The 19224-nt window shown below is 43.9% G+C and overlaps 1 protein-coding gene across 2 annotated transcripts in view; it reads right to left on the bottom strand.

Annotated features, from left to right (window-relative positions):
- The window catches only part of Smap2 (small ArfGAP2), a 43329-nt gene extending 25230 nt beyond the window's left edge, over window positions 1-18099 (bottom strand). The window contains exons 1-3 of one of the 2 annotated variants that reach the window (XM_040756732.1): window positions 17594-17728; window positions 7022-7094; window positions 6336-6439 (exon numbers count right to left, since the gene is read on the bottom strand). Coding sequence is in view for 1 of the 2 variants with exons in the window: in XM_005083829.4 (XP_005083886.1) it covers window positions 17594-17696 (103 nt within the window). In the remaining variant the exon portion in view is untranslated. Of the gene's footprint in view, window positions 1-6335; window positions 6440-7021; window positions 7095-17593 lie in introns of both variants that reach the window. The other variant, XM_005083829.4, reaches the window with a different exon arrangement.
- Between the last annotated feature and the right edge of the window lie 1125 nt (window positions 18100-19224).

Below are 19224 nucleotides of genomic sequence, written 5' to 3'. Positions count from 1 at the left end.
ATGAATTACTTTAATATTTAATAGTTTATTAAAAAATAATCTACTCATGTCCTTAACACACACACACTAAACACTGGGCATGATGATGCATGCCTTTAACTTCTGAACTCAGGAGGCAAAAGCATGTTGGGGGCAGGGGGGTCAGCCCTGAAAATATACGTATAAATAACACTATACAAACTAAGCAGGTTGTGTTTAGGAGTGTGTGTGTGTGTGTGTGTGTGTGTGTGTGTGTGTGTGTGTGTATGAGCTCAGTGTCTGTGTATGTGTGTATATACATGTAATGACAACAAATAAAGAGGTCAAGTATTTGAAAGAGCAAGGAGGATCATAGGGGAAGGAATGGAGGGAGGGAGGGGAAGGAAGAAATAATGTCATCATATTATAATCTCAAAAAGAAAAGAAAAAACTGAAAAAAACTGACAATGCAAAGAGAGTATACCCACTGGGAGAGGGGTACACATTTTTGGAGGAAAAATGATATGGAAACTAACGCATGAGTTGTTCTGCATCTTCTAGCCATAGGACAGATTTCTCTCCCTTTACCCAATGATGACAAGGTAATTTCTTGCCTGGGTAGCCACAGGGCTAACTGTCATAGCACTGGATTCTCACACAGGACCCAGTCCTGACCCATGGCTCACATTGCTGACTTGATAGTCTCTGCACGGAAAGGCTCTCCTGCATGGCAGCCACTACCTCACGCAGTCACTAACAGCAGACTGAGGTAAGCAGGTGAGCAGGGAAGGACGACTAAGCTAATAGCTACATAATCACTTCAAAGCCAGCCAGCTGCACTGGTATTTCAAAACTTGGAATTATCATCAGAGTCCCTCTACTGACTACACATTTGCTGATAAAGCAGGTGAGAGGCAGTAGAGAAACAACATGAAAACAGACAGTAACCCCACCTACATCCAAAGAATCCCTCTCTTGTCCCTCCAGGCCTATGGTTCCCAATCAAAGCAATCTCTACTTTAAGGAGATGTCTTTGGAAATTTTTGGCTGCCACAGCTGGTAGGAGGTGGAAACATGCTAGGCATCTAGAGGCCAAGGAATGCTGATAAATGCCCAAAATACATGGGGCAATCCCCACAAGGAATTACCAAAATGTCAATAGCACGGAGGTCAACATGCTGCTCTAGAGGAATCAGTCTCAAACCTTCAATTTGAAACAGGCAAGATAGAAAAAAAAAAACCACACCAATTTTGCAGATCAGTTTCCTCTTGTTCTGTGACAGACAGGCATTTAGAGTAGATTGTAGCTTGGATGGGTGCTCTACAGGCCCCTATGTCAACAGATTGGTCCCATGGTAGCACTCCTGGGGGATGGTGTAGCACTTGTGGGGCCTTGTGGGAAGTCTTCAAATCACTGGGTATCTGCTCTCAGAGGGGGTTGTGAGACCAGTCTCATCCTCTTTGTTGCTTCTTAGTTTGGCCAAACCACATACTCCAGCCATGATATACTTACTGCCTTTGTCCTGGAGGGATCCTCCAGAACCACAAGCCGAAACAAAGTTTTTCTCTGTTTACAAAAGTATTTTAGGGGGCTGGAGAGATGGCTCAGAGGTTAAGAGCACTGGCTGCTCTTCCAGAGGTCCTGAGTTCAATTCCTAGTAATCACATGGTGGCTCACAACCATCTAGAATGAGATCTGGTGCCCTCTTCTGGTGGGCAGGCATACATGCAGGCAGAACATTGTATACATAATAAAATCTTTTTTTAAAAAAAGCATTTTAGACTTATTTTATGTGTATGTGAATTTCGCATGCATACATGTATATGCACCATGTGCACACCTGGTGTCCCTGGGTGCCAGAAGAGAATGTCAGATTCCCTGGAACTGGAGTTACGGATGGTTGGGTGTAAGCTGCCTTGTGGGTGCTGAGAACTGAACCTGTGGCCATACAAAAACAGACAGTGCTCTCTTTATTTTGGTTTTCTGAGACAGGGTTTCTCTGTATTGTTTTGGAGGCTGTCCTGGAACTAGCTCTGTAGATCAGGCTGGCCTCGAACTCACAGAGATCCGCCTGCCTCTGCCTCCCAAGTGCTAGGATTAAAGGTGTGCGCCACCAACGCCCAGCCAGATAGTGCTCTTAACAGTACCCCCACCACCCTAAACCTTTCTCTTTATAATTAACTGTCTTGGGATTTTCTTTTCTTCCCCCCCCCTTCTTGAAATAGGGTTTCTCTGTGTAGCCCTGGCTGTCCTGAAACTCACTCTGTAGACCAGGCTGGCCTCAAACTCAGAGATCCACCTGCCTCTGCCTCCTGAGTGCTGGGATTAAAGGCGTGTGTCACCATTGCTGTGTTTTGGAATTCTTATTATAGTGACACAAGGCTGACTAAGACAAATATATTATTCTAAAATTGGAAAAATCTTTGAGATTTCCTAGTTCAAGCACAGTTGAGAAACTGAGCCTCAGAGAGTGCAAGCTCATTAGAGAAATGATCATCAGTTGAACTGGAATTAGTTGTCTTTACACACCCAAATGTATCAACAGTAGTTACTAAACGACTACTCACTCTTTAGGTGTTCTTTTTACTATAACATGATTGTGCAGCTAGGAAATGGAGCATCCGAGACTGAGTGTGAAGACTATTCTCAGGTTTTCCATCTACACTCCTCCACTTCCTCAAAAGGAAGCCCAGAAGAACAAGGGTCTCAGGACCCAGCAGCCAGGACACATGGAAGAGTAGTGCCATTTACCAAATCACAACCACATCTAAACAAGTTAGACAGCTTTAATCTGTAAACAAACAGCACAGCATAGAAATTAATTCTGGGATCAAAGTACAAATGGCTAGTCCACTGGCATGCTGACCGTCAGTCACGGAAATAACCCTGCCTGAAAGGAGGCCCATTAAGGTGTTTTAAAGCCAGGCATACCAAAAGCAGGTATGAGATATATACATGGAAAGATTTGGCATGAATAGGCCAAAGATGTCAGCTCTGCAGAGAGAGATCTGCACAGGGACCTGTATGCAGAGACCAGGGTAGGTCTCTAGAAAAATAATCACAGCTTCTGAAGAGACAAAGTAAGGTTCTTCAATGAAGCAAACCTGTTCCAGTGGGGACAAAGAGAGCCTCTAGAACTGCTATAAGGCTATTATTAATTTCACTAGAATAGTGCCTAAATATTTACTCCTGTCCCACGAAAGGGCTAAAGGACTGCTATTTCAGCCTCCAGCTTCACACCCCTTGCTACATTTCCCCCAAATGGATGATGTGTCACACGGAAACCTCCTACAGAGGGCAAGGGGTCAGCTTCGTCACTGGTCCCAGCTTTCCTGTGACACAGAAGCCAGGAGCACACAAATGAAATAGTACAAAGAAGCAATTACCACAAAGCAGCCACAAGATTTACCTCTCAGTTTCCTAGAATGTCACAGGTCTCCAACTATCTGAGCCAGCAGTGTGAAGGGGACTGTTACAAACCAAAAGAAGAATGTGATCTGAACACACAGTAGCAAAACAACACTGTGTGGTGGGCACAGAGATACTGCCAGACATTGTGCATCTGATATGCACACACATAGATACAGTCTTTTGTCTCCGTTTACAGTTTAGGAAAACCCTTGCTCGAAAAATAAAAACTATAGTAATTATCATTCCCTTTCTAGCAATGTAGGGCCTCTAATCCACGTTCACAGTGAAAGAAGACTGTGAACACCTAATGGGCTGATCATGGTGTGACAATACTCTCCACACAGGCAGAGTATGATGTGCTGGCCCAACCCACTGTGATGTGACACATAAAGCCCCTATGGTCAGCCAGGACTCCCCAGCTCTCCACTTCTTGCCTCAACAGATGTCTACCACAGAGAAGCATTTCAACGACAGCTGCGACAGCAAAACCATCTCCCCAATGGTTCCAACCCAGGAGATGCCACCCAACTTCTTTAGAGGGGCCCATGACTACTCAGGGCTGAACATGGGAATAACTCCTCAGCCTAAAAGAGGACAAAAATTTACCCTGCACTATTTATTGTCTGTAATGATGAAAACTGAAAACCCAAATGTCCAACACTTTGTGTTATGTAAAAGATGACACACTACCACAACAGTATGGTTTTTAAAAAGGTATTTAATAACATGAAAATACCTATGACAAATGTTAAATGAAACAATAATGCCATAAAAAATCATGAAGTACAAACTCAAGTAAATAATGAGCAATGAGAATTCTGGGAACTATCATTTGCATGATTCTATTTTTCATACTTTGCAATTATTTTATCATGAATACAGGTAAGTGCCATGATCAGAAAAGATGGCAGCTAGAGGCTCCACTTTTAAAGGCAATAGCTTCTAATGTCTAGAAAATAAGTACACCTCTCCACTCCACAAATCTCATGAGATTAAGTAAAAAAACAAAAACCCTGCTCTAGGAGTCTGTTCCCATGGCAACAAGCCTTCCCGTCCCCCTTAAATACATGAGCAGTCTAATGAAATGAGGATCTATTTTTACTCTGCCATAATGTAGACCCTCGACTGGAGTCATTTTGTGCCGAGCTGCTTCTGCTCAGACAAGGCTCAGAACCAAGGAGGATGCTCGAGGAAACTAAGATGCATCCTCCTAGTTCGAAAGCTTCATTTGAAGATGTTCCTTGCTCTCTTGTCTGAGCTGGAGACACACAGTAGCCACATTACAGGAAAGACCTTTTCTTAGATTTCCCGTCTGCAGCAATTCCTCTCGCCAAAGTACCCATGCCCACTTTCACTGTGACAAAGCCAAGCCCTGTGCCAAACAGCTACTCCAAGTAAATACACTTACAACCAGGCATGAGAGCCTGACCGAATCTTTTTTCTTTATCTAGTCAGCTGTCACGCTGAAATTGGTTTCCAACGGTTCTGCTGTTTGCAGCCTGGTAAGGATGGGGTCCTCTTAGGGCTTGTGTCAGTTATCACACAAGCTAAAGTATCAACAGCAATACAAAGACCCAGAGGCTGCAGATTGCAGACTAAGGCAATCTACAGAGAAAGTTCTCGTAAGAAATTATTTTACAAAAGCTAAGCAATGCCTGGTGTGGTGGCACATACCTTTAATCCCAGCACTTGGAGGAGTCAAAGGCAGGCAGATCTCTTATCTTGAGACCAGCCTAGTCTACAAAGTGAGCTCCAGGACACAGAAAAACCCTGTCTTGGAAAACCAAACCAAACCAAACAAAATACAGCTTAAGAACTAAAACAACTATCAAAGTGGTATTAAAGCAAATTCTTTCAAGTCAAAGCCAGAAATGCCAGAGAACTCGTTTCTAAATCAGCACATTTGGGGACTTCCAGTGGGGTAAGAAAAGAGGAAGAAGCTAAAAACAACATCAAGCTGTGTGCACTTGGGCAAAAGAGCTGAAGGAACACATTAGGGCGTGCACACAAACCCACATCGACAGGTGAGTCCTCCGGGAGAGGCTAGGGATTTTCGGTCTAGCCTTCACTAGCAACTGTTGGAAAAGTCATGCGGCAGGAGGGCAACCTCGGTGGAGGAAATGCCTCATCCGATTGGTCAGTCTGCGGGCATGTCTGTTGGGTTATTCTCGGCTGTGAATTGATGTGCCAGGACCCAGCCCACAGTGGGCTGTGCCGCCTCTGGCCAGGTGGTCCAGGGAAGTACAGGAAAGGCAGCTGAATGCGAGCCTGGAAGCACGTCAGTGGGCAGCTTTCGCCACAGCGCCACCTCTGCTCTAGCTTGGGTTCCTGCTCGATGTCTCCGATGACCGGCTCTAATCAGGACTGTAACCCAGATCAGCCCTTCCTTCCCAGGTTGCTTTTGGTCATGGTGTTTACCACAGCAATGGAGAGCAAACTGAAACAGCTCTCTGAAGAAAGGAAGGGAAGAGATGCTTTCCTTGCTGCAGTCACTGCGCTGGGACACAATTATCGCATCGAGTGCAGTGTCCCTCCTTCCTGAGTCCTTTACTATTTTCAGTATTCCACAAAATGGGACCATCACACATTCACCCAGCTGGGAGAAGAAAACAATGGTAGGAACCCAGAAGGACCCAGTTTAGGACTAAGAAATTTCCTGTAAAAGCTGACTTCAATTTTCTAAAAGAAAAGGAAAAAAAATCAACAAAATCCCCTGCAGGTAGACTTGTAAAACCTAATACATGTTAAAATTGTATTCTTTATGTATCTAAAATGAACCTGGGACGAAAAAACTGTTCAAAGACTACATCCATCGCCAATGAAAAGAAGGGACAATAGAGAATCTTATTCCTCCACAAGCCACAAGTTATGAAGGAGGGATTCCCAGGCTGGTCTCAGCCACACAAGAGGGAGCATGGGGAGACTGGAGAGTTTACAGACTGAATAGAACCCACAGCAACCTTACACTGCTGGATGGCCACAGCTGAAGGTGAATTTGGCTCATCTCTGGGAGTTTCCGCTGGGGAAGGACCTGCCGTTCAGCCATCAACGGACCAGCCTTCACCAAGCCTGTGGGGAAATACAGGATCCAGAAGAGTGGGGTAGGGAAGGAGAAAGTTTGAGAAAGGGAAGAGTCAAGCACTGTAAGAAATAATTATCATTATTAAACATGAAGCTCTACAAAGGCATAGATGTGCCTCTAAGATGTACTCTTAGCTGGGTGGTGGTGGTGTACACACCTTTAATACCAGCACCCAGGAGGCAGAGGCTGGCAGATCTCAGCCTGGTCTACAGAGTGAGTACCAGGACAGCCAGATCTACACAAAGAAACCCTGTCTCAAAAACAAAACAAACAGAGAGAACTGCCACAAGATCAAGGCCAGCCTGGGTTACAAGATGAGTTTGGGCCAGTCTGGTCTACACACTGGGTTCAGGGCAGTCAGAGATACATGGCAAGACCATGTCTCAAAAGTAAATAAATAGTAAATAAATAAAATCCAAATTACATGTAATTTTATCTGTGAATTACAGGAATGCCTGTCAAGAAGAAACTAGTTTTTCAGAGAAAAATAAAAAAACCAATGAGACCCATGTGATTTTCATAGTTGATGACAATTTAAACAATAACAGCCCCAAAACAAACATACTCACACTGAACTGAAACCTTCTGTTGGCCTAGTTCCATCAAATCCATTAACGTGGTCAGAGCCCAAATGCAGGTGACCTGATTGACAAAAAAAGTGCTTCTAGAAAGTGCTGAACCGGAATTACAGAACGCAAATGCTTTTATGGTCAGGAAGGAAATTAGCGGCCGTAACTTGGCAAGCTTTGCGTTCAGACGGAGCAGTGACATTCTTTGTAAGACTAACACTTTTCAGGTTTAGTGCAGAAGAAGATAGATCTAGTGATATCACCCTCTTCACCCCGTACTAACTAACCTATCTGCAGTTCTTGGGAGACACCAGCCATCACCGCCACCACCCCTCACCCCACAGGCCTACCTACAGTGGGGCATGACACAAGGGAAATGAACAGCACTGCAACTACCTTAATTATCCACGAGAGCTTAAGCGTGCCATGATTTAAGGCTGCTATCCACAAAACTCTGTGCATCTTTGTATTATTGACTCAAGTCACCCAGGTGAGGACGGGGCAACATGCCAAGACCCTAGGCTTCCCAGAATTGGAAGGGTGGGGACTTATTTTAAAAACCAAGTGATAAATCAATGGATAGCTCCTGGTGGCAAGTCATAGTCAAACCATTTCATCCTGGCACACACCCTTACAGGCTATAACTTATTGTCTCATTACTTTCTAGACTAAGTTTCAGCAATAGTTGGATCTTTTAGAAAAGCACACGAGGTGCTCCTATCTCTTTCCCACATTTACCTGAAAGATTTCTGTAACCCTCATCCCTAATAACTAAGGGTCACATCTTGGAGATGTTTTCAGTGTCTTTGTGTCCGTCAGTACTTAGATCTTATCCTTATTCTACTTTATTCCCAGCCTCTCTTGTCAAGTGATTTCTGGATAAACTCCCTCAGTGAGAGATTCTAGTAAGGATAAAGGGCAAAAGGAGAAAAGAAGTCAGAGTTCTCTTATTCAGCCTGGGTTTCAGCTGCCACTGAACAATTCCTCTTACCATGACTCTGGATCATACCACATGGCTTCTGGCACTTTCTAATTTTCTTAGTTACCAAATGCCTAGGTGTCTCAGCCACTTAGCTGTAACTGATTCCCTGACCTTCTGTTCCCTAACTGGTCCTGGACTGAGGAGACCTTCCAATAGATACGTCAAACATATTTTTTTTTTTTTTTGGTTTTTACGAGACAGGGTTTCTCTGTATTGTTTTGGAGTCAAACATATTTTTAAAACTGTATTTTGGAAAATAATTTTCTTTTATCCACATACCTTGTAAAAAAAATTTCTTCTAGGGAACAATACATACTCATTCACTCAATGATTTACTTAGGCCTTATCACTGCTCTGAAGATAAGTGAACGTAGTTCCAAGTCCGTGGACACGTCAAGTATGGTGAATCAAGTTACTAAGTTCTTGCCTAGCATGAATGAAGTTTTGGGTTTGATGCCAAGCATCACATTAACCAGGTGTGGTGGCACCTGCTTATAACCTTATCACTGGGGAAGTGGAGGTAAAAAGATCAGAAATTAAAGCTAATCAATCTTCAGTTACATACTGAATTAAAGGACACCTTGGGATATACCAGACCTTGTCTCAGACCTATAATCCCAGTGATTTAAGAAACAGAGGTGGGAAGTACAAAAGTTCAAACCAACCTGGGTAACTTGGAGAGGCTCTGCCTCAAAAAGTTTTAAAGGGGGTGGGATATGACACACCCCTGTATCCCAGCACTCAAGAGGCAGAGCAAGAGACTCTCCACAGGTTTGAGGCTTCATCCTACATAGTGAGTTCCAGGCTAGCCAGGACTACACAAGGAAACCCTATCTAAAAATGGGAGATGCAGGATGGATGAGAAGATAGCTTGGTAGTAGGGTGCTTGCCTGGCATGTGAAAAGCTAAACCCCAGCACCACAAAAACAATTAAACAATACAGGATTACTGTCTTAACAGTAGAGGACTAAGATAATTGAGTGAATATTAAGGTGTTCTACTCTACAGAGATTTGTCCCTTTTTGGTATGGTATGCTGAGCTGAGAACTCCAGGAGTGGTAGAGAACTTCCTCAAAGTCACTACTTAAACCGGCCACTTGCTCAAACGGAAGTATAACAACTGTGGCAAGGTCTAAGCAGATACCATATGCTTAGAAGGTACAGGATGTAAGTATGACAGACTCTTGCTGGGCATCTTTGTAACAGGGAATATCAATTGGAGAAAGAGTCAAACTCTGCTTAATGCTTAATATGTCACTTACTCTTTCTCCATAGCACAGGTAGAGTCCACTAACATAGCATGCAAAGTACGTAATTAATAGCATGTCACTACCACCAATTGCATATTATTTTCAGGTTGGAATTTGCAGGCAGAAGAACAGAAACAGACAATGACTCATATGATGAACAGTTATATAGACAACTGTGCCCAAGAAAGCTGCCACCTACATCCCATAATGACATCAGATGACAAAAGCAGAAAGGGGGTAGTTTTCAGATTTATCTGGAAACAAGATTTGCTACCAAGAAAGCACCTTATACAATCATGAAGACACAACAAATATTTGACCCATGGTCCTTCTTGAGCATAAGAGCATGCTCAGCTTCCAAAATAACAGTATTGGCTGTAGAGATGACAGCACATCCAGGGCTGTCATTTCACTAGACTGTTCTAAGAGGAACGCATGTTTCCATGAAAGCACACTGCCACACAGATGATTAGGCTCAGAACTCAAACCAAGTATTTCGTATCTGTGAGACTTATAACCCACTGGAGAAGCAGATGAACCTACAATGTAGATGTATACAAAAAAATCTAAAGAATAATGAATATTCATAATTTCAAAGGCATAAAAGTCATCTGGAGAGCTGGAATTTTAACCTTATGGGCCTCTGATTAGCCACCAAATTCTAACCTACACACTACATAATATGTAAGCAAATCACCCTAAATAGATAACGCATGCATGTGCACATGCATGCACGAACACACACACTCGTGAGTACAGCACAGAACACCACAGAAGCTCTGTACATTCCTGCCTCCCCTTCCTAGAGTGTAGCTCCCTAAGTTCACCTGGCAAAGCCCAGTGTACCCTTTCTGCCAGCCTAATTGCCTCTTTGAAGCCCTGACTTAAGACCTTTTGCCTTCTTCAGTGCTTTCCCTGTTCCCTGTACACAATGTCATAATGATTTGCCTTATACATCTACTTCCCCACTAATGTAAAACTTTTAAGATCAAAGACCTCATCTTTGAGTCCTATCATATGTCCCTACACAGTGTCTGGTACAGAGGGAGTGTTTAAATTTTTGTTTTATTTTATTGGGGTGTTTTATTGTTGTTTGCTTGCTTTTTTGGAGGGACCTTTCAAGACAGAGTTTCATAGCTGGGCATGGTGGTGCATGCCTTTAATCCCAGCACTTGGGAGGTAGAGGAAGGTGGATCTCTGTGAGTTTGAGGCCAGCCTGGTCTACAGAGTGAGTTCCAGGACAGTCAGGGCTACACAGGAAAACCATGTCTTGAAAAACCAGAAAAAAAAACAAAAAACAAAAAAAAAAAAACATGATAGGGTTTCATGTAGCCTAGGCTGGCTCAGGATTATCTTGAATCCCTGATTCTCTGGGTGATATGGTTACAGGCATGTACTACCACACCCCACTTTAGGATACATTATTGAATATGTATGTATATATACATAGATAGATAAATGGATGGATGGATACATAATACATACATACATACATACATACAGTGGGGAATCTCCAGTCTAAAGTGAGCTCTTCCTAAAGGAACTCTGTCCTCTTTCCCTCATTACACAGGGTGCTATTTAAAGGGGATGCAGACTAAACAAGGAAGTGTCTCTCAGAGAGTAGCCTTAGCATATTAAAACTATGAGATGGTTTAATGGTGCTTTTGATTAATTACTTTCAGTAAACTTGCCAATATAATTGTAACTGTCAAAATTAATATGCATCAGTTGTAAAAGCTCAGAAAGTTATTTGATCTTGGGTGGAGGAGGATATAACAGCAAGAAAACTGAGAATGGAAGAACTTTGTCTACATCTGGTAGATTTTTTTAACTCCTCAAGAAGGTTAAAAAATATGTTCCTGCATTATCATATGCCACTGACATGTAGCTAAAACAACCTAAAATTGACAGGAAAGTTTGTGTTCTAAGGCATGATAATTAAAAAGCAATTGTGTAGCCATTGATAAACAAATAGAAGGAGAGCTAAAGATTAAAGTGCAAATGTTAAAACTGGGCTGGTGAGAGGCCTCAACAGGTAAAGTTTCTTGCTGCCAGGTCTGCCCATCTGAGCTCAATCCCCAGGTCCACACTGCAGAAAGACAGAACTGGTTCCTACAAGGTGTCCTTTGACTGTCACACACATGTTGCAGCATGAACACACACACACACACACACACACATACTTAGTTAAAAATGTAATAAATTTTTAATTTTAAAAGGTTAAAATTTGGGGCTACTACTAGAAAATCTCCACACAAAGAAATTCCCTGATCTAATCTTTCATACATGTCTGGAGAAGCAGGAAACATCCAGGCTATCCTCAAGGGTCCCATAAAGCACATTTGCAAAAATGTCAGAACTCTCATATATAGGAAATGGTTTTGGCTTAAGAACTAGGGGATTACTATGAGTCATTCTAACTGTGGCTTCCCGTAACCAGAGTATTTTAAGGATATAAAGTTAAAAAATGAAACTAATAAATTCAAGATAAAATAAGTAAGACCAAGAGAGGTAAAAAATAAAGGATGTTGACATCTGAACAACTTTTGTTTACATGAGCACTCTACTGCTTTTCCAGAGGTGCTGAGTTCAATTCCCAGCACCCACTTGGTGGGTCACAACCATCTAGGGCAGTATCTGGTGCCCTCTTCTGGCCTGCACGTGTACATGTGGAATGAGTACTCACGTGTTTAAAAAGCAAAGGAAAAGAAAATGAAGCTGAGATGGTGGGGCAGCATGCTGAAGGGTCAAACTAGCTACTCCATCACCACAGGTAAGTCCTTGGTTCCTTAAAGGCTTCTAAGTGCTGTACACACTTTGTTAAAAGATGTGTTTGCTGTGGGATGTTTGTATACTATGAAAATGTATCCCTGTGATTGTTGTAATAGAAAGCTGAATAGCCAATAGTTAGGCAGAAGAGATAGGCAGGGCTTCTGGGCAGAGAGAGAACTAAAGGTCTAATCACCAGCCAGATGCAGAGGAAGCAGGATTTGAAATACAGAGTAAAGGTAACGCAGCCACATAAAAGAGCATGAAAGTCAGATTCATAGATATGGGCTAATTTAAGTTATAAGACTAGTTAGAAACAAGTCCAAACCAAGGCCGAGCTTTCATAATTAATAAACGTCTCCATGTGAGCTGGCAACCCAAAGAAAAATTGTCTACATGTTTTCATTTTATTTTATGTGTAAGAATGTTTTACCTGCATGTTTGTCTGTGCACTACATGCACGCCTAGCGGCCATGAAAGCCAGAGAAGGATATTAGATCCCTGGAACTAGAGTTATAGATGGTTGTGAAGCACCATATGGATTCTGGGAACTAAACTTGGGTCCTCTGCTGAGTCATCTCTCCAGCCCCATGCACGCTTTTCAAAGTTATCTTCCATGAGAGACACTGTCTTCCAAATCATTCAAAATTATCTCCCAACTTAACAGAAGTGCAACCGTGAAATAATGCAGCTCTTCAGTGTACATACACGGACAGAGAATCTTTACTGTCTCCATGATACACTGTTGACTGAAAAAAATCCAAGAGACCAAAAACAGTGGGTACTGTGCTATTTGCACAAAAGTGCTGAAAACCTATACATTTAACGTCATTGTTTAATATCCACATACATACATATGCAAAATAAAGAAAATGTCATTGTTTGTCAATGCATGTATTAACCTCTCAAAGTCAGGTATGGGAGGCTGGGGAGAAGGCTCAGGAGTAAAGCAGTCCCCCTGCAGGTGTGAAGACTCAATTCAGATCTCCAAAGCTCACCTAAAAGCCAGGTGGGCATAGCAGCCTGCCTATAATCCCAGAGTACAGGAAGCAGGCAAAGGAATCCTCAGGACAAGGTGGCTAGATTGGTCAGAACCAGTGACAAATCTGTCTCAGTAAAAAAGGTGGAGATCTATTGAGGAAGATTCCCAAGGGGCTCCTACATGGAGGAACAGACATACGTGTATGTATCCTCACACATGTCTCCACACATACATTTAAAATGGAAGTCAGGTAAGGCAAAGCACTTGGGAGGAGGGGCAGGAGGATCACAGCAAGTTTGCATCTAGCCCGGGTCTACACAGGAGTTCCAGTCCTGCCAAAGCTATACAGAACGGTCTGAAGTACACAGGTAACAAACCAGGTACAGCAGGGCATGCCTGTAATGCAAGCTTTGGGGAGAAGACAGGGAGTTCATTTACTCAGCTACACAGAGGTTAGGGCCTGCCTGGGCCACAAGACCCTGTTTCAAACAAAGAAAAAGATAGGTAAGAAATGGCCAACAGTGGTTATACCCAGGAAGAGAACAAAGGTGGCTGGGTCACCTTAGGACAATGGCTTTTCACACTTTGTTGTCTTTTGGAGTTTTTGAATTTCAAATCACATGAAAATCAACTTAAAGAAAATATGTACAAGAGGAGATGAAACAGGCAGCGAGTAGGTGTTTGGGGGAAACATTTCACAGACAAGGTGTAGTAGAAGGGAACCTAACAAAGCCCTCAGACTCCAGAACTCCAGAATGTGTTTCAGTCTCTCTCATATTCCACAAGCCCATCATGGGCCCCATGTCAGCTCCTTCTCATTAAACAGTTCTCTGTTCCTCACAAACCTTGACACTAGTGATGTCCCAACTGTGGACAGGAGTATGCAGGTATTCAGAAAGGCAGACCCTCCAATGGTAAATGGTAGCATCTGGCTTTAACCAGTCTAAATGGGTTAAACCCACATTTGGAGTTTGGAGCTACAGAGCGACGCCTTGGGCCACCGTGACCCCAAGTACAAAGGAGTATGATGGAGCCAGGTCTCAAGCAGCCAGATACTAAGGAGATGTCTGGCTCTTAGACTAGTTTTGCCCTCTCCTATCATTAGTGAAGTCGGTCCATTTAAGGTATTAAAGTGGGAGCACTCATGACAAGGAAACTGTATCTTGGGCTAAGAACAAGTCACGCGTGTGGGAAAGAGAACTTTTTGAGACATGGTCTCACGAAGACCAGGCTAGCCTCAGATTTGCTGAGGATAACTGAACTGATCTTCTTCCAGCCTCCAGTTTCTGAGTACTGGGATTACAGACCTGGCCACCTCAGAAGGTTTAAATTGTGGCTTTTTTTTTTTCTTTAAGGCAGTGTCAAAACAGTTCTGGACATTTAGGAACCTGGTCCAATTTCTACTGCAGTGGTTCTCACCTTCCTAATGCTGAGACCCTTAATGCAGTTCCTCATGTTGTGGTGACCCTCAACCATAACATTATTTTTTTGCTTGTTTGTTGTCATTTTTTTCAAGACAGGGTTTCTCTGTATAACAGCCTTGGCTATCCTGGAACCCTTGTAGAACAGGTTGGCCTCAAACTCATAGAGATCTGCCTGCCTTTGCCTCACAAGCACTGAGATTAAAGTTGTGTGTCACCATGCCCAACTCCATAAAATTATTTTTGTTGCTACTTCATAACTGTAATTTTGCTACTATTATGAACTGAAATATCAATATTTTTGGAGACTGAGGTTTGCCAAGGGGTTGAGAACCACCATTCTACTGAATAAAGACAGAAGGGCATCTGCTTGTTTAAATTACATCATTTTAAGGATCAACTAACAGATATTACTCCTAAATATGATGTTAAAACGAAGACTCAGGGGACTAGAGAAGTTACTCTACGGTTCAGAGTTCATACTGCTTTTTAGAAGGTCTGAGTTCCGTTCCCAGCACCCACCTCAGGTGCTCACACCACCTGTAACTCCAGCTCCAGGGAATCTGACACCCTCTCCTGGCATCAAGGGCAATGTACTCACATATACACAAAATTTAAAATAAAAATAAAATTTAGGAGAGATATTTTTTCTAAAAAGTAAATAAATAGAAAAGGCAGGGCTCAGTGTGTAAGGAAGGGTGTTTGCTACCAAGAGGCAGAAGTTGTTCTGTCTCCTACAAATACACACACACATTAAACATAATTCAACATTTTAAAAAGAGGAGTCATTGCTAACCCGTTATTTTAGAATATTACAAAAGTATCCACTTATAAGTCTGTAGTCCAAGCTACATCAATAGACTAAGTATTAATAGATGAATACTCTCCAGACCCTGTCTGGTGAGCTCTCAATTTTCTAAGAAAGGACAAGATAAAATAAATAATATATAAAAAATAAACCCAAATCATATTTAGTGAATAGTTTTTAAATTATTCTACCAACTAACGGCTTTTTATCAGAGCTGGGCAAGTCATGATATACTGACAAACGCCTTTCCTTCCCACCCTCTGAGAGCTGCCTACATGTTCATTACAAACACAGAAAGTGAAAAAGAGGAACAAAACGAACGAGGGGTTAACCAGTGGACTGGGCTGGATAATTCTCCAACTAGATAAACAGAGGCCTCAGCAAAAGCCTGTTTAACAGAACTGAAAGATAGCGGGCACATGGCATCTCTTTTTAATAGCGGTGAAATGTGAAAAGCATTTCTGACTTTGGAATGTTCATGCTTTAAGGTTTTAGCATCAGTGGCTACTACTAGTTTTTGGTACTGTGTTTTATGTTCTATTTATTGATTTTGTAGGGATCTGTACTTGTACTACAGCATCCACATGGTGGTCAGGGGTAACTGTGGGAGCTGGTTCTCTCCTCTACCATGTAAGTGCTGGGCATCAGACTCAGGCTGTCAGTCTTGGTGGCAAAACCTTTATCCACTGAGCCATTTCACAGGCCCCAGTTACTAGTTCTCATTAGGAATTAACTAAAGCTTCATGTCTGAGTTCCCAGTAGGATGATGAACAAAGGGCAATTGGATATTTGGAGGGAAATATAGTAAATTAACCTCTCTCTTCCATATGGTATATCTTATTGCAATGAGTAAGTATAAGAGCCACATGAGAAATAGGGGAGGGGGTGGTTCTAAAAATCACCAAAATGGCATCTGATTCCCCAAATGTGGTGGTGTTCACTCAGGAGATGCCTCACTGTGACTCAAGAGCTGTCTGTCAACTGAGGACATTGGAGAATTTTAGTGAAACCAAGGTGCTCCTAAATTTTAAACCAACCCTTCCAATAGCAAGAATCAAGCTAGCTAGGTGATGGTGGCCCTCTTCTTCAATCCCAGCACTCGGGAAGAAGAGGCAGACAGATCTCTGTGAGTTTGAGGCCAGCCTGTCCTACAAAACAAGTTCCAAGACAGCCAGGGCTACCACAGAGAAACCCTGTCTCAAAAAATAAATAAATAAAGCAACTAATAAATAAAAATTCAGAAAAGAAATCCAGAAACCTGCTTTCCTAGTAGTACATTCTATTTGCCTACTGATAGAAGTCACTAAAAAAATATTACTAGGAGTCTAAATCATCATCATTCCTGGTGCCCTCCTTACATAACCCTACTCTAAAATGAACCATAATCACATGAAGCATGGGTTAAGCATCTACTGCTTTTCTAAAAATTAATACACACACATTTGAATTTGTTTTATACTACATGCCCATATGCTATATGGCAAATATGGGAAATGGAGCTAAGGTACACAAACAATACTCCCCAAAATATAATTGCTCATATCTACAAGGCCAAGTACAAATATTTCACTAGTAAATTTTCCTACCATATTGACCTTTAATTGTATTAAAGCATGAACCTTTAAGGGCACAGAAAACAAAGGTTAAATGGTTGTAGCCAATGTACAATCATCCTTCCTATTTCACCTCTAGAAGTGTATGTACCAAGAAAGCAACGAATTCGATGAATTCCTTTTCTCCACGCCTGAATGGGTCCTGCACTACAGCCCAGATCCTGATGGTTTCCGCCACCACAGAAGCATGAGGCCTCCACAGACCTGGCTAGGCTACCTAGAAATCTGCACTGTGTCACTGCATAAGGCAGCTTCCCAGTGCACACATCCTGAGTGAAGAAAGCCACCTAAGCACTCTGTCAGAACTCAACAAGGTGGAAAAATGACAGGAGTTGCTAATGAAATAACAGATAGCAAGGAATACCACCTTTAAAAATCATTTCGACAGTTTTCCTCTTCGTCATCTCACCTTCCTCCTCGCCACCCCCACCCCCACCACCACACTGCAGCTCACCCACAGCTTTGCCAAGTGAAAGGTTGCCAGCTCTGGATGACAGCGGGCCTAGAAGCCATTCAGAGCCTGCAACACAGACATTCTCGACCTGAAACACACCGGGACAGACACACACACACACACACTCTCTCTCTCTCTCTCTCTCTCTCTCTCTTTCTCTCTCTCCCTCCCCCCCTGAGCCAGGGTGGCACCCGTTGCCATCCGAAGAGGACTCGCCCCTGGGCTCCAGAACCCCTCCCCACTCACGCCGCCGCCCCGCAGCCAGCCCCTAGTCGGTGCCGCGGATGTGCTACCTTTGGACTGGCAGTCAGCACAGAATTTGTTATCTTCCTCCAGCAGCAGGTTGGCCAGGACCGCCTGGTACCGATCCACGTCCTTCACCGACTTGCCCGTCATGGCCAGGGTGCCGGCGGGGGCAGAGGGCGACGCGCCCCCCGCGCCCCCAGGAGCCCCTGCCTCGGCCCGGGGCTGAGGCCTCGGGGCCTCCGCCTAGGCGCACCTCCCGAGCGGGACGAGCCGAGTCCTCCCGCCCCGCCCCGAGCCGTCCCGGGGTCAGGGTCGTCTGGCCCCAGCCCCGCAGCCCCTCGGCGCGGCGCCCTCTGGCGGGCTTCTGGCAAGGAGGGGACCCGCGGAGGCTGCAGGACCCGGGACGCGGCCTAGGCGGAGCGAGCCCTCGGCCTCAGGCGCGCGGGGCGCACAGACGACCCCGGTGCTGAGGGTCTGCCGCCGCGCTTCCCGCCTCGGTTTCCCTGGCAGCTGCGGTCAGCTCTGCCGCCACCTCCACCGCCTACTTCCGGCAGCTCTTCCTCTCCTCCTCCACCCAGCCCAACCCGCGCATGCGCTCCGCCCACCGCACCGCACTGGGCTCTTCCCTCAGCTCCGCCTCCTAGGAACCAATCCGGGAAGAGCCGGGGGCGGGGCTTAGGTGAGAGCGGCAGGAGGAAGGACACGCCCTCTTCATGTCCTTGGAAAGGAATGAATGAAGCCTGCTGGAAAAGAGAGGCGAGTGAAGAGAATAAGGTGAAGGTAACAACCAACATTCACTGAATTCTTACTGTGTGCTAGGCACTGCACTAAGCACTTTTTTGTCAATTATCACAGTATGCTCTTCACAGCAACCTTTATGAAATGTATATTTACTATCTTTATATAACCCAAGGGTATGGATATCCCAGACGCCCTCAGCTTAGTCTTTCCTTCAAGAGACAAAACAAAACAAAACAAAAAAACCTCACTCTCTGACCCAAGTTAAAAAGACATTACACTCTCCCATATGATCACTTCCTTTTTTGTTGTTGTTGTTGTTTTTCTTTCCTTTTTGGTTTTTCAAGACAAGGTTTCTTTGTGTAGCCCTGGCTGTCCTGGAACTAACTGTAGACCAGGCTGGTCTCAGACTCAAAAATCTGCCTCCCAAGTACTGAGATTATAGGCATGCGCCACCAACACCCGGCCTCTCATGATCACTTCTAACTTGGAAGACTTCTTGCCCACTGATACGAGTTAGCCTTCATCTTGTGACTACCACTCTCTTTGAGCATTGTTCTGCCATTTTGCTTTCCTTCTTTAAAGAAAAAAAAATTTTGAACAGATTCTTCTTATGTATCCCTGGATGGCCTGAATGCCATATTGTGGACCAGGATAGCCTCGAACTCACAGAGTCCTGCCTACATTTACTTCCAAAGTGCTGGGGTTAAAGGTGTGTGCCACCATACCTGGTTTTACGAGTGTGTGTGTGTGTGTGTGCGCGCGCGCGCGCGCGCGCCTGTGTGTTATGTGCAGGTGTCCAAGGAGACCAGAATAGGGCGTTGCATCCCCTGAAGCTAGAGTTACCTGCTGTTATGAGCTGCTGGGTTCGATGACCCATGTGGGTGCTAGGAATTGAACCAGGGTCCTATGGGAGATTACCAGACTCTCTCAACAGCTG

This window comes from Mesocricetus auratus, unplaced genomic scaffold (assembly GCF_017639785.1).
Source record: "Mesocricetus auratus isolate SY011 unplaced genomic scaffold, BCM_Maur_2.0 Super-Scaffold_100014, whole genome shotgun sequence".
NCBI classification, from domain to species: Eukaryota; Metazoa; Chordata; class Mammalia; order Rodentia; family Cricetidae; genus Mesocricetus; species Mesocricetus auratus.
Note: the sequence above shows the minus strand (reverse complement) of the source record. Positions and strands in the feature narration are given on the sequence as shown.